At 42.6% G+C, this 15,561-nt stretch overlaps 1 protein-coding gene across 1 annotated transcript; it reads left to right on the forward strand.

Moving 5' to 3' along the window:
- Nucleotides 1–2,978: 2,978 nt before the first annotated feature.
- LOC101933793 (uncharacterized) lies at nucleotides 2,979–15,245 on the forward strand. The gene is made up of 5 exons (XM_005292024.4): nucleotides 2,979–3,357; nucleotides 5,753–5,894; nucleotides 7,005–7,206; nucleotides 8,395–8,562; nucleotides 13,118–15,245. Exons 2-5 carry the CDS (start codon nucleotides 5,760–5,762, stop codon nucleotides 13,273–13,275), a joined length of 663 nt encoding a protein of 220 aa, XP_005292081.1. The 5' UTR covers nucleotides 2,979–3,357; nucleotides 5,753–5,759; the 3' UTR covers nucleotides 13,276–15,245.
- Nucleotides 15,246–15,561: the final 316 nt, after the last annotated feature.

The raw sequence follows: 15,561 nt of genomic DNA on the forward strand, positions 1-15,561 counted from the left end.
ACCTTGGGAATGGAGGCTGTTCGTAACTCTGAAATGTTCATACCTCTGAACAAAACATTATGATAGTTCTTTCAAAAGTTTACAACTTTGTAACTTTACTATGCAGAAGAAAAATGCTGCTTTCCCTTTATTTTTTTAGTAGCTTACATTTAACATAGTGCTGTACTGTATTTGCTTTTTTAATTTTTTTTGTCTCTGTGCTGCCTGATTGCGTACTAACGGTTCCAAAGATGTGTGGTTGACTGGTCAGTTCATAACTCTGGTGTCCATAACTCTGAGGTTCTACTGTATCATCTACCAGAATCAGGGCCAAATTCTGTAGTCTTTATGCTAGAAAAATTCCTTTTTCATTATTTTAGGCCACCCCCCCCCCATTATTAACATAACCTTTGATTGTCACTGTACTATAATTTTAAGGCAGATTTTTTTAACTGCTTTTGTTCCCAGTGGTAATTCCTAATTGTATTTCTAAAATAACTATAACTGAGAAGCAGGCCTCGACGTAAACATTTTAGAATGGATTTCCAATTGGATTTAAACAAAAACATAAAAACCCTTTGAGTAAGAACACATCTTTACTTCAAAGATCCAGGTGCTGAATTCCTGGGGCTTCTGTTTTTCCAAATTTGGACATCTATATAAAACTCAAATTGCTAAAAATAATCCCCCCCAAAATGAAATTAATGTCCAAAAATCTGGGGGTTTCAGAACTCTTTGTGTATTCTGTAATGAGTAATGTATATTGAATGCACTAACCATCACAGTAGCATTAACTGTAATAAGTAATTTCTTTGTAACATTTCCTAGTGTGCTTTAACATACTACTGTTTCAAATAAAAGTGTTAAATCTTACTAGGGAAGCTTTAGTGCACACCAGCAGGGTCCAGATGGATCAATACATACACAACACTAGTGCGGTTTAGAAGTCATACTCCCTTAGTCCACATTACTGCTCCATGGAGACAAGCTGAGGTGCAGGCCACCATTTCTTGTATAGGATAACGACCAATTTCATTTTTTATTTTGTTCATATCCAGGGTGATTTATCAGTTAAAACCTAAAATCTGGAGCACTATGAATTTCTTTTTGTGGATTAGCCAGGGCAACTGATGTTAGTGATTCAGTAGGTGGCACCCTCAGTCTGTGCTGGAACCACAGTGCACTCTATACTGTTGTATTTTAGATGTCATACAAATAGAAACAGAGCAAGCAGCCATGGGGCCCCTACAGTCCATTGTAAATTCTGTAGCTCATAGGTGGGTCCTATATTCTTGCTGATACTGAAGGAGGATACATTTCTCTAGCTGTGTGAACAGAAAGGCCGGGGGGGAGGGGCGCTTTATTTTGAGACTACGGTGATAGGCATTCCCATTTGGGGCCCCAATAGTTATTTCTGGTCCTCAGAACATGAAATCCTGCCTCATTTCTTCTCTGTCTAAGGCTAGACATGCTCTTCTCCTTCAGTCTCTCCTAACAAACCCACTTTTTCCACACCTATAAACCCTAATCCTTTGCTCTTGGAAGCTGTGCCCCTGCCCATGAGTGTGGGAAGGTGAAGAGAGAAAAAAATAAACAGGGTAACTCTCACGCTGCATCAGCAACTACATTGTTTCATGCCTCTAGCCTCCATCTTCCCAGCCCCCTTTTCCTAAGATGGTGTTTGTCTTCGTCCCTCAAGTGCCTCACTATTATATTTTAATCACCTCAGGGCAGCAACACTGCTATCTTTAATTTATCACGTATGTATGTGGAGCAACAGAAATAGCTGTTGATAATGGCATAGGTGCAGCTAAAGGAGCATTAGTTTTATGAACTTTGATGCAGGGCCTATCCTCCTCACTGCTATTTTAGCAAACTAGCACAGGTTATCTACACGAGCTGCAAATCACACCGCTGCTTGCAGTATTGACATACTAGCCTGGTCTGGGGGGCGGAAATCAATCTAAGTTATGCAATTTCAGCCACATGAATAACGTAGCTGAAGTCAACATACTTAGATCTACTCACCACAGTGTTGTCACTGCAGTGAGTCAACAGCTGCCGCTCCCCCATAGACTCCACCTGCGCCTCTCGTGGTGGCGGAGTACAGGAGTCGAGGGGAGAGCGCTCAGGGATTGATTTATCATGTCTAGACTAGTAGTATAGACATATCCTTAAGAGTCCTACTCCTCCCAGGTGGACAAGGTCCAAAGACAAAGGAACAAAAACTCTTCCACCCTGCCTAGGCTTGATTTCCTGCAGACTGATTACCCTACTCTCAGGCTCCGCAGAGTTCAGTCTCCCTATCTTACTGAGCACTGTAGCCGTCTCCTTGAAGGGCCAGCTTTTCCTGAGCTGCTGACCAACAGGGCTTCTTTCTTTCCTACCTGCTTTAGGAGTCTTTTTTTTTTTTGCCAGCTACCTTGATCCATCAGGGACAGTCCCACACTACAGATGCCTTCCTACAAGCCTCTCCAGTTCCTTTCCCAGAAAGGCATCCGCATCCCCATCCCATCCCACCTTTTCTTCTTCTGCATCTCCTTCCCCCTATTGCCCTGCAATCCTTCCCTTATAGGAAGCCTGGCCTGGCTCTCCCCAGCTGGGTCTAATCCTTCATTGCCTCTCCACTCCAGGTGCCACAGAATGTGCTAACTGAGCTCTCTGGCTCCCCCTCACCCTGTCACTGCCACTGTGGTGTTTATACACCCCATCCCAGGTCCCCACTTGACTGAGGCTTCTAGGCACTATCCCAAATAGTAATCAATATGCTCAGCCAGCAGCAGACCCCACTGTTCTACATCAGGATCCCTTGAAAAATTGAGATCCCACTTCAGCAAATCCCAGAAGCAGTTTCTGTGGCTGGATGCAGTCAGTGGCAATTTGTATTGCTGACAGCCTAGCTAATGTGGTTAATGGGTTTCTTTTACCCTTGCATAACTTTTATGTAACAATACACTGGAGGCGTGGCAACTTCCCAGCATTGCATGCTCCCTGCCTGTGACTTTCTGCTGCCTTAGCAGGATTGTTCATGTTGTAATAGATAAAAGGGACTGTGGGAAATTAGTGATAAGCCTCAAAATACATAAAAAACAAATCAAAGGTGATTAAGACATTATTTTTAAGCAAATAAAACATTCCCAGAGGCAGAGCCTGTAGGAGGTAGGGAGAGGAGGGGTCAATGCATACATGCTCAGAAGAGTCTGTTTGGAGAACTTAGTGTGAACACGACAGAAAAGGAAACCTGAGTCCAGTTCCGGCCTCCCATTCACAAATGCAGTAAGACTCTCTGGAGAAGTTTGGTGCAGAGCTACTTCTAGCTACTGCTCTAACCAAGGGGCATAGTCATCTCCCATCACTTGTCTCCAGGAAGTGATTTTGGTAAGTATTTGTTTTAGTCTGTATTAAAGGATGGGCTGGGGAAAAGTCATTTCTATGCTCTCATCTGTCTCTTTGTTGCTGAGAAGTGGTGCTGGGTGGGGCAAGGAGAACTTGGCCTGTTTAAATTTCTATTGAATAATCTTATGGACGATACTGGACTGATGATATGATACAGTAAATAAGCAGCCCTCTCTTTCTCAATGATCCCTTGCCCCACTGCTGCTGCTACTCAATGTGACACATAAGGAGTGTATAGAACAAACTGGTAATGGCAGGGGATGGACTGGATGATCTAATAGTCTTTTCTCGCTGCAATATCTCTTAATGTAGTGTATGTGGTGACAGGGGGAAGAGGGAGTTTCTGGTGGGGGGAGCAAGAAGCAGATGGGGAATAGCTGTTCCAAACAATTCCCTGTAGGGAACAGAGCAGCACAGCGATGAACTCCAGAGAGAGCTCTGCAAAGAAATAAGATAAATAGCATATGCAGGTACACACACAAGCACAGAATTCAGTCTCAATCTGAAAATGTAGCAATGGCGGCTAGCAGAAATCCCTGGCTCCAGAGGATGATTCAGCATTCTGAAATGTTACAAGCAGCTGTCTGCTCCTTGATCGCTCAGCGGGCCTGATATCCAGGAAACAACACAGGGCAGAGAGGCACTGGGCGAATGAGGTGTAGTTCCTCGCACCCCAGAAGAGGTGGCTACAATCTCCTGCTCCACCTCTCCCTTAGCAAAGAGACTCACCCTGCTGCTGAGTAGGTACAAAAGTAAGGGAATTTAAATCCTCAAAAACACAAATCTGAGCCAATTGAGTTGCTGAAAATTATGTACCTCTATGTTACGGTTTGTCAGGCTGGTTTATAGGGCACTGTACTAAGAGTCAGGAGGCCTGGGTTCTATTCCCAGCTTGTTCTGTGGTTTTGGGCCGATCACCCCATCTCTCAGTGCCTCATCTTTCCAATCTGTAAAATTAATCATCCTTATAAAGTACATTGAGACCTTTGATGCAAAGTATATAGGAGCTAAGTATTCCTTATTCATTCTTATGTTGATCTCACATCCAGGATCAGGGACCCATTGTGCTAGGCGCTATATGGACATGCAGGAAGACAGTCCTAGACTGAAGAGCTTACAATTTAATAAAAGACAAGACCCGATAAGTGGGTGTAACAAACAAACCAAAGCAAGGAAATGGGGGTGGGAGAACTTGGGTAACTGGGATGGGAACATGTGGTTGTGTAGAACAGTTATGTGCACCTCTGGATGGCCTTGAGTCTTTTTTAATTGTACGGTAAATGTAAGTAAATATATTGATACTGTAGCAGCAATCTGCCCAGTATGCCCCGAAGTATGAGGCACCACGCTAACAATGGCAATGGGGAGCAAAGTCTGAGAGGAGCTAGAGAGAATGATAACAGCAGTTGTTCTAGGAGAGATTCCCAGCTGCCCCTTGATCCTGCTGGGAACGTACACTGCACGTAAACATTTCTACACACTTTACCCATCATAATTTCTACTGCAGATAGTTGACTCAAAACAAATCAATAGCCACGTTAACTAGAAATGCTTCCGATGTCTACATAGCATTTTGGAGCAAGCACAAATGAGCCTCCAAGCCTGGGTCCGCAAACTCACTGGTGCTCTAAAACTGTATAGACCGTACTTGGAAGCTGGAGCTCTGATGCCTACAGAGGGGAGTGGGCTTCAGAGTCTGATCTCCATCCCTATCTGCAACTTCAAAGGGCTGCCTATACAGCTTATTTAGAGTACTAGCACAAGCCCCGCTGGACCAAGTCTGTCAACCTGGGCTCTCACTCGCTCTGAAATGCCAATGTCTTCTGTGTAGACATACCCTTAGGGGTTGATTGTCCCTCACCTTTGAACAGGTGATGGTAAGGGAATCAGATGAGAGAAGGTCACATCAAGAAGCTTTTCTGCATCCTGTACAAGAGCCAGGGACAACCGCAGTCCGTGCCTTTGGTGGACTACAGTGACTGATTCCTTCATGTCCTGCCGCAGCATCTTTACTAGCCTACAGAACTTGCCAGCAGTGGAGATGGGAGCAGGCTGAAAAGTGCTAAAACGTGGTACAGGCTGTTCTCTCCCACCACTTGCATTGGGGAGTGGGTAAAGGGTTGTACCTCCCAAAAATCAGTCTTTCCTAGAGCTTTCCCTGCAGTCATGTGACTCTATACCGCAACATTGTAACTTCCACATTCTGGTCCCTAGAGAGCTACTGTGCCAAAATCAAAGTTAAACAAGATACTCAAGTTGGATCTTGAAAGTTACTGTTTTCCTAAACATCTAGACACCATTTTCCCCCCTTTTAAATTTAAATACCAGGCAGCTATTCACAACCAAAACCATTCTCAACCTTGCCTTTTCTTTGCAGATAAGTTATGAAGCTGTCGGTTCTTGGTGCAACAGGTCAATCTGGTCAGTTTCTGGTCTCACAAGCGCTACAGCAAGGCCATGAAGTGACAGCACTTGTGCGGAATGTCACCAAACTGACTATTCAACATAAAAATCTGAAGGTACTTCATTACTTAAATACTAAGCAGATAATAGTTTGCTATATGAGGCCAAGGTTTGCTGAAGTGACTAGTGATTTGGGTACCTCAACTTGACACTTTAGAGGGGCCTGATTTTCAGAGGGTGGGCACTCCGCACTTTCTAAAAATGGTGGTCATTTGAATGTGTCTCAAGTCAGGCAATCAATAATGCAAGCAATGGGGACCACTATTTTTTTTCCTCTTGGCCTAAATATATTATATATTTATCTAATGAATTTATATTGCCTATGGATCTGATCCAAAGCCTATTGAATTCAATTGGAGTCTCTCCATTGGATTTTTTAGGCTTTGAATCAGCATCTATATAGCTATTGTAACTCAGGTTGGGCAAATGATTCTAAAAAAAGCCTGTCAGCCTGCCCCATGGCATCTAAATTATTTGTGTGGCATGTGATCTCCAATAACGAGATACAGCACCTGCAGATTCCTGCCCTACTAGAAATTCCCACCTTACTTTCTGAGCCAGTATCTCTACAATCCCAGGAGATTTTATGTTCTACCACATTTCCTGCTATTTTCGTCTTTAATTTTAATGCACTTTTATGAGCGCCCCAGCTGCAGTTTTGGGTCTGGGAATTGAAAGGGTGGAATTGCCAAAGGCTCTGTTCCTGCAGAATGCTAATTTTAGTTGGATTTGAAAGCAGTCAGCAGTTCTCAAGAGATGTTCACAGCTTGCAGGAATGGGGTCTAACTGCCTCAGAGAAGAGCTTCACCAGACACCTTGATTGGACTTCTTATGACCCTGGAGAAGAGAGCATTGACTTTGGGCAAGGCAAACAAAGACGTGAACACACCCTTGAAGACTGGATCCTCCCTAGAGCCTGAGTCTCTAGGCCAGTATCATTAGTCTGTGGAACTGGGAGGCACTGAACTCCAGTGCAGTCCAGTGTATTAGGCAGTGGGCAGGAAGTTAGGCTCTCTCAGTTCTATTCTCAGCTCTGCCACTGAGGTGCTGAGTTAACCTGGGCAAGTCACTTCATCACGCTGTGCCTCAGGAGAAGGAAATGTTGCCGGGTATGGTGGGGAGAGAAGTACTGACCAGATTATGATGATGATATTAAATCTTTTTAGGTGGTGGAAGCAAACATTTTTTCAGCAGAACAGTTGTCGGGACATTTTCAAGGTCAAGATGCTGTCATTTCCTGCTTGGGCTTCCCCTACAAGATCTTCTCAGCAATTTCAGGATACACAGATTCAATGGAAGCGATAGTGGCTGCCATGCGGCTAGCCAAAGTGAACCGTGTAATAACCATGACATCATGGTACACTTCCCGTGAGTACAGTCACCAGCGGATTGTTCAAGTGCATCCTGCTAAAAATTGGCTTGAGAGAGAATGAGGCAGGAGGAGGGGTAACCATTGTCTACTGGGTAAAGGGGATTTTGGTGTCTGAGATTCCTGAGAACCTTGAACTGAAAATTGAGTTTCAGTACTGAAGGGAAAAAACAAGCAGTTCTGTTGCTGAGCAGGGATACAATTTTCAGAAGCCATAATTGACCTCCCCTCCTACATTGCATTGCAAGCCAATAGGACTTAGACTCTTAAGTCACTTTATTATTTGTATTACTGTACTGCTTGGGAGCCCTAGTAATAGACCAGGAGCACATTGTGCTAGGTGTTGTACACACAGAACAAAAAGACGGTCCCTGTCTCAAGGGGATTAGAATCGAAGTAAGATGCCTTTGAAAATTTTTCCCCAGATCTCCTTTTGTTGGATTTCTAAGCCGAACCCACTAAAATTCCCCAAAGTCCTGCATACAGCCTGGGATAGCTTCTTCAGAGGCTGTCTTGTCTTCATTTTTTCCAAAAACTTCAAATCCTATCCAGAATATGACAAGGATCATGATAAATTATGCTGCATTTCAGGTGACTGGATGATATATCCTGCCTGGTGCATTTACAAATAGATCTCAAAATTTGGTGAACCACTTTTACAGTTCTACAGGCCAGCCTCATTTGATGGAAGATGCTGATATAGTAGGTGTTACAGTGCCTAGGCCCAAAGTGTTTGCCATGCTAATCTACAATTCCTTCATTTTATTGGCTAGTTAAATAGCTAAACACTGGAAAACACCTTTCTTTTGACTTTCATTTTAAAAAAAGTGTTTTTTAAATCTGTAGGACAACGTAGACTAAGGTCTGCTGGAAATTCTCCCTAAGCTTCCTGGTTTCCTCCTGCAGTCTCTTTCCCTACAGACTTGCCCTCCCCTTAGCAAGGCATACCTCTGCCCTTACTATAGTGAATCAAACTCCCAAAGATGGTAAAGGGGCCCTCTCTCAACTTTCCTGTGCTTCACAAGGAACTCCTCTGTGTCCCTGGGTCTACCTTCCCCCTTCTGTCCCAATACCTAGACTGATGCCATCTCACTTGAGGTTGCATGAGTGCTGTAATAGCCAATAGAGCCAAACTCATATTCAGGAATTCCGTGAGAAGAGTGAAAAGAATGTCTCTTTCCTTACAGCGGAGTCTGGACAGAACTCTCCACTGATGGTGCGTTTTCTCCTCCTGCCACTCATCAGAAGTGTGCTTAACAACATGAATCAGATGGAGAACTACTTAGAGAAGGAGTGCAGTGACCTTAGCTGGACGGTAGTGAGGCCACCAGGACTTCAAAATGTTCCAGCCACAGGTAAAGAAACTAGGGTAGCAGCATCAACTGTGAGAAAGCTTTGATGACTGTATAACCAGTAAGTAATATGATGGCCTTATGGGCGATGAAGATATCCACTCATTGCCTACTGTCCTTATTTTGAATAGATGTTAAGCACCTCCTGCAGCAGGTGCTGATTGCCCTTAATTCTGACTACGTTTTTATTTGTATTATGGTAGCACTTACGAGCCAGAGTCATGGCCCAAGACCCTATTGTACAAGGTGCTGTACAAACACAGAACAAAAAGACACTCCCTGCCCCAAAGAGCTTACCTTTGGAGGCCACTCAATATTTTGCAAGATCTGTTAGTTGGCTTGAGGGGAATTGGTAGAGCTATTTGGAAAAGGGTGCAGAGCGACATCTAGCCAGTACCGTTAATTTTACTTTCAGGTGGCCCAAACTATTTTAAACTGAAAGCGGGAAAAGAAAGTATTAAATGGATTTTAAAATAAATGTTTCCAATATAGGGGTATCAGTTATATGTTAACTACATCATTTAGCCAATGTTTCCAGGGACTGATATAGCAAAGCTTTACTAACCAAGGACCTGCTCCAGTGCCCATTTAAGTCAGTGGAAAAACTTTGAGGGGCATTGGACCAGGGTCAAGGATAATAAGTGGAAAAAACACTGAATTGAAGGAACACTATCAAAGAATAGGCAGGCCCCAAAATTGCCCTACCTGTTACTTACTTCATGCCATGCATGCAGCAAAATCAAGCCCTGTTGAGTTCAGTTTTCCATTCTAGTGTGAAGGTAGAGCTCTTGTTAATTTCATTTTGCCATGACTGTGGCAGATAAAGCACTCAACTAGAGCTGTGTGAAACCCAGGGAGTTCAGACAAATCCCTTTTAGGCTTCATTTCATGTAAGGTAGCACCCTCTCCGTGTTTGAATTTTGCAAACCCAACATTCCAAAGCAAAGCTCATCTCTAATTGACAATTTTGTGCTGATTTGACTCATACTATCACTTTTCCCAGGGCTTTCCTCTATGCCAGGGGCGGGCAAACTTTTTGGCCTGAGGGCCACATTGCGTTTCCGAAATTGTATGAAGGGCCGGTTAAGTGTTTGCAGGATCAAGGCCTTAGATCCCAATCCTGGGAGTTACTGAGCTGCTCCTAGGAGGTGCTGAGCACCCTGGACTCTTAAAGTCAGTAGGAATTAAGAGTGCTCAGCACCTTGTGGCAGTAGGTACCATCTTACAGGATCAGGCCTCCAGTTATTCACAGAACACTTATGGTTAATTTTATAAAACTAGCAGCAGAAGTTAATGCTTAGAGGAAAAAATGGGATATTAGAGGACTGATAGTATATTAACAAGCAAAGCTGTTTTTCTGGGGATAATCCAAGTAGTTTAAAAACTGTTCCATGATCAAATAAAGTGTACCCTCCCGAAATTCATGGAATTAATTGTTTTCCTGTGATCATTGTAAATAAGTTAGAAAAATGTCAGCATTATCTGTGAGACTTCGTATTAGCTTAATAAACTAACAAAAAGACCTTTGTTGCAAATAGGGAAAAAAAAATGTTGGGATAATAGTTCTCACTGCATTCTTGTAGTATAGTAAAATCCACTGCAAACGATTATTAATGATCATTTATTTTAATTAAGTCCTCCCCACTGATCCCCAGAGCTGGAGTTTGTCAAACGCTTGTTGATAAGTCATTGTACATGGTAGTTCTATACAGTCCTTTTTGAGCACAGTGGAAACAAGAGGGGGCTAGAACAAGGTATCTCACCATGTGGACTTTATTGCTGGGTTGCACCCTCATTTTTAGTAAAGATTATTGTTATCAAAACAATGGAGTTTACTGTACTTAAATGTAAAATCTAATTTCACTTGAACCTGTCACAGACCTGGGATCTTGGGCTGATCAGCGCTAAAGGCAAAAACTCTTGACCCTCTAGCTCAGGGATGGGCAAACTACGGCCTGAGGGCCACATCTGGCCCTTCAGACGTTTTAATCTGGCCCTCAAGCTCCCGCCGGGGAGCAGGGTCCGGGGCTTGCCCCGCTCTGGCACTTCACATGTGCTGTGGCTCCACGCAGCTCCCGGAAGCAGTGGTATGTCCCCTCTCTGGCTCCTATGCGTAGGGGCAGCCAAGGGGCTCTGCACACTGCCCCCGCCCCAAGCGCCACCCCTGCAGCTCCCATTGGCCAAGAACCATGGCCAATGGGAGCTGCAGGGGCGGCGCCTGCAGATGGGGCAGCACACTGAGCCCCCTGGGCTGCGCCTCCACATAGGAGCTGGAAGGGGGACATGCTGCTGCTTCCGGGAGCTTCTATTTGAATCTGAGCCATCTCTCTCAGGACCTCAACCTCAACTTAAATTCCTCATTTAAAAATGAACATGTTTATGTTTACCCATCAAGCCAAATGCTATCAGGAAACAAGTTTGTTATAACATTTCCCTTGAGGTTTCCCAGCACCTTAATGTTCACAGCTAGCATCTGATAATTTCCTGTCAGACCACAGTATATTACAAGAAACTCCTCCAGTTTATCAAATTTATTTTTTTTAAACCCACACTCTTTTCCAGGAAGAGACGTTGGTAGTTCAAGAAGAAACACCTTTAAGACGGTGATGTATTTTCAATATGCATTTAACAATTTTCCTTTAAGGATGCTCCATCGACTAAAAAAGAACAGATTTTCATAAATCTGCATGTTGTGGAGAACATCCAGCACTTCGTGGAGAACAATGGAAGCTGTATTTTGAAAGCAATGGGCACTAAGCGCTTATGAAAATTTGGCCTCTTCTTTTTGGTGCTGAAGTGGTACTGAACTCTTCTGAAAATCTGGCTCAGAATATAGAACAGAAGCTCTTTGTTCGGTCATAGCTATGACTCTCTCTCTGTCTGGGGGTGACTGTAAAACCAGATGGTAACTTTTTACACCATATCAGTTTATAAACCTGCTACATTTGATGCATGCATTTGACTCTGGATTTACACTGGCATAACTGAGCAGAATTTGGCTTCCATTTTTACAATAAAAAATGAGAAGGAAAAATAAATGAGTTGGAATCTTATCCAAAACTCCCCTGCAGGGTAGACACTTGTTAAAAACTCTGTTTACCTGCTGTACGCTGTTTCTTAGCCAAAAACAGCTAATACATTCTCTCTGCAATGCTGAACAATGTTTTATTACTGGGAAATGTTGCCACTTCTATCTTCCTCGCTCCACCATAAAACAGTAACAAGACCCATTATAAACATTTGTCAAACTTCCAAGGAGATTTTAATAGGCTTTTCTGGAGAGAGGTTAGGTAATGATGTGGTGCAGGCAAATAAAATTATGTATGGAATAATTGTTGATCCTGGGGTAAGGTGAGGCAGAACCTGCTTCAGAGTGGTTCCTTACTTTATAAATAATACAGACTGGTTGTTATAGAATAGACCTCCAGCCTGATTTACAGTACGTATAAATAAATGATAGTGATATAGATACTACTAATAATATGGCAAATACTACGGTAATGTTATTTAGAAGTTGTTGTTTTTCAGACTTTATTTTAAGAAATTTAAATGAGTACAAGTGCAGTAAGGAAGTCAACTGAAAATGAGCAAAATTTCCTCTTAACATTCTACAAGGCTAAAGAATGCTGTATACAAGCAAAAAATAGCTTGATAGTAACATACTAGACAAGGTGATTACTTACCACACTCGGTGCATTCGTTATTGCTATTTAATAGATCTCTTCAGCCAAGCCTCAGCTAGTGAAAATTGGTAGAGCTCCTGTGACTTCAATCAGTGTTCACTGGCTGAGGATCTCGCCTCTTAGGTGGCTACCTGAAGGTTAAGCAGGAGTTGTAATAGGAAGAAAAGGAGAGAGAGAAGATAGAAAAGAAGACATAAATAGAGTGATGGAAGTCTTTGGAGGAGGGAGGGAGGTGATGTAGCTACACCTAGTCTATCACATAATATCTCGTAGAAGTCCTTGAAGTTATTTAGTTACCTAAAGCAGGGGTTTTCAACCTTTTTCGTTCTGAGGCCCTCTCAACATGCTCTAAAAACTCTATGGCCTACCTGTGCCACAACAACTGTTTTTCTGCGTAGAAAAGGCAGGGCCAGCATAAAGTGGTGGCAAGCAGGGAAATTGCCTGGGGCCAACACCACAGGGGGTTCGGTGAAGCTAAGTTGTTCAGGCTTCGGATTCAGCCCTGGGTGCTGGGGATTGGAACCCCCAGGTTTCAGCCCCATACAGAGGGGCTTCGGCTTCCTGCCCTGGGCTACAGCATGTCTAATATCAGCCCTGCTTGGCAGACCCCCTGAAACCTGCTCGGGAGCCCCGGACCTCTGGTTGAGAACCACTGACCTAAAGCAACTGGCAATACTTAAGAGTGGCCACTGTATTTCCTGATTTGTCAAAGATACAAATAGTACCTTTCTATAGCTACTGCTTAAAATTAACTTGATATTTCATACCTGCATTTGGGTTGAGCAGGTGAGAATCAATTGAAATGTAATGTTTTGACTCTGCAATTCTATTTTTTCCACCCACTGTTCATATCAGTTTATATTTTTCTCCTACAGACAAAGAAATCCTGACTCACGAAGGCTATTTCGTTCCTGATCCAAATGGTTACCCGGTAACCAACTCAGTGGCAAGAGGGGATGTAGCTCGCTTCATGCTGTCTCTCCTCAGCAGTAACGAATGGCTAAAAAAAGGAGTGGCAATGTGTACAAACTAGAGGTTGTATTTTTCTTTGTCAGGATAACATAAGTACCAACCCCAAAGCAGCAGCAAAGAACTTTCAAGCACTTATGACACAAGACAGACTTTTTAAAAAGAAAATTTTATTAAGGCAAAATTACAATAAAATATTAACAGACTATATCATACATTACATATTCAGGATCAAGTTAATATTCAAAGAACCTGGCTAAAGAAGTTGCAGTTTGTTTGAATCTTTGCTTGTCTTGTCACAAAAGAATAATTTTCACTCACGATCCTCAGAGGTGATAAGCACCAATAATTCCCTCGGAAGTAAATGAGAGCTTTGGGTGTTCCACATCTCCGTTAAATTTGGCCCTAAATGTTTTCTATAGTTATCAAATGCCTCAGCTTTGCTCTACCATATAACCACTCACAAAAGACATTTACTGCTTCAGGTACTCCATCACCACAACTGTTAGGCTTGATTCTCTTCTCACAGTGGCTTGACAGCAGTGTAACTGCACTGGAGTTGCTCTTGATTTACACTAGTGTAAGTGAGAGGAGAATCCAGCCCATAATCACTTTTTGTACCTAGACTGTTAGCCTCCTAACTACTGTATGTTGTTTATTCTACTCTTCAGGTAAAAGACAGAATCCTATAATTTAGGCAATCTAAATATATGAACAGTGAGCTACAAACTTCTTGTAGATTTAGGAGTTGAAGGTCATGTCATTAAATCACATCAGCACACAACCATTTGTCAGGTCTGGTTAAATTGCTGCTTGGCGGTCTCCCTCAGCTCTTTTTAAGGGAAGCCATTCTAGGATATATAATCAAGGCAGCATTGTATCTTCAAATATCGGGGAACAGATTTGATATTTTTATATTGAATCTTACAGGGTTTTTAAACCAGTTAATTGTTCTTAATGACACTCTGTGCCTTGCTGTATTCTGTTTTTAAAGTTGAAAGTCTTTTTATATTACTTAAAATTTTGCAGATTTTACTAGTTGTCATCCTCCTATCTTTGATATTGTTAGAACCAGCACTGTCTTCAATGTCAAAATACCAGTGATTGGACTATGGATAAGAATGGCTAATCACAGCTGAGTATACCCTGCCACCAGGGCAGACGTGCTTGGTAATGCTATGCCCAAACAACCCACCGTGGACATGCTGCTGCCTCCTCAGTGCAGGTTCCCTAAACCTTTCGGTCCAGGTTCCCAACCACCTTCTTCCTGAGTGCAAGCTCCCTTTTCCACTCTTCCCTCTGCAAGGTTTCCCCCATTACCACCACCCAAACCTCCAGTCTTCATCCTCCTTCCACACTCAGTGCAGGTTGATAGTTATCCTCATTACCTCTAATCACACATTAAGTACTGGCCCTTCTTGCTGGGAACCTCTGTCAACAGTGGACTCATTCCCAACTCCCTGGTCCATACTGCTGGCAGTTGTTCACTTCCTCTTTAAAGACCTGATCTGCTGGGTGCTTTGGAGTTGATGGGAGTTTTTCCCAGAAGCTGCACAGGATCAAATCCTTAACAGGGCATCAGTTATCCATGACCCTAACAGAGAACTTACACCTTTTTATACTCACTTTGGATAACTGCACTTTCTGTGACAGTGTCAGGACAGTCATGAATGCTGTGAAAACCAAAAGAACATGAGGTCTATCTTACAAAAACATGAGGTCATTCAACGGAAAGTGATTGGTTTAACTTAGTTTTTATCCAGATGTCTAGTTTTGAATGATTTTTGTTGACTACTTTCAGAGTATGGTTATTATTGTGAATCAGTGTTTTTTCTTATTCCTATCTCAGTTAACTGTACATGTTCTCAAAGCATCTCAGCCAGCCTGGACACAGTTTAAAAACAACTTTGCAACACTCATCACTGATACAAATAGGTTTTTAAAGATGCACATTGCAAAGATAAATGATGATCAACCGATTTTAAAGTATAATAAGCTAATTATTTCTCTTACCAATAAAATACATTTCATTTATTTTGATGTCTCATTTCATTTTGAAATAGTTCACCTTCACAGGACAGAAATGTGGAAAAAGAAATAATCCATAGCTATCTGGAAAAATGTAGGAATCATAGCTTAAATCTTTTGTGACAGGTTCACCCTTGTGATCATTAACATTTGTGTGCGTCAAGGAACCTCACCTTTTACCTCAACTTGCATAACTCCAGACCAGTCATTTAATGTGGGTGAAACTTATCCCAGCGGAAACTTTTGCTTAATTAATGCATAGTCTCTAAATATCAGCGAACCTCCTTTGTGGTTTATTCTTTCAAAGCTAGAGAATGAGCTG

The sequence above is a fragment of the Chrysemys picta genome, chromosome 5, assembly GCF_011386835.1.
Source record: "Chrysemys picta bellii isolate R12L10 chromosome 5, ASM1138683v2, whole genome shotgun sequence".
NCBI classification, from domain to species: domain Eukaryota; kingdom Metazoa; phylum Chordata; order Testudines; family Emydidae; genus Chrysemys; species Chrysemys picta.

Excerpts from the sequence above, each read along its gene's own strand:
- LOC101933793 (XM_005292024.4), top strand. The coding sequence starts at position 5,760 with ATGAAGCTGTCGGTTCTTGGTGCAACAGGTCAATCTGGTCAGTTTCTG. Across the intron at positions 5,895-7,004 it reads TTCAACATAAAAATCTGAAG|GTGGTGGAAGCAAACATTTT; the intron begins GTACTTCATTAC and ends AAATCTTTTTAG. Across the intron at positions 7,207-8,394 it reads GACATCATGGTACACTTCCC|CGGAGTCTGGACAGAACTCT; the intron begins GTGAGTACAGTC and ends CTTTCCTTACAG.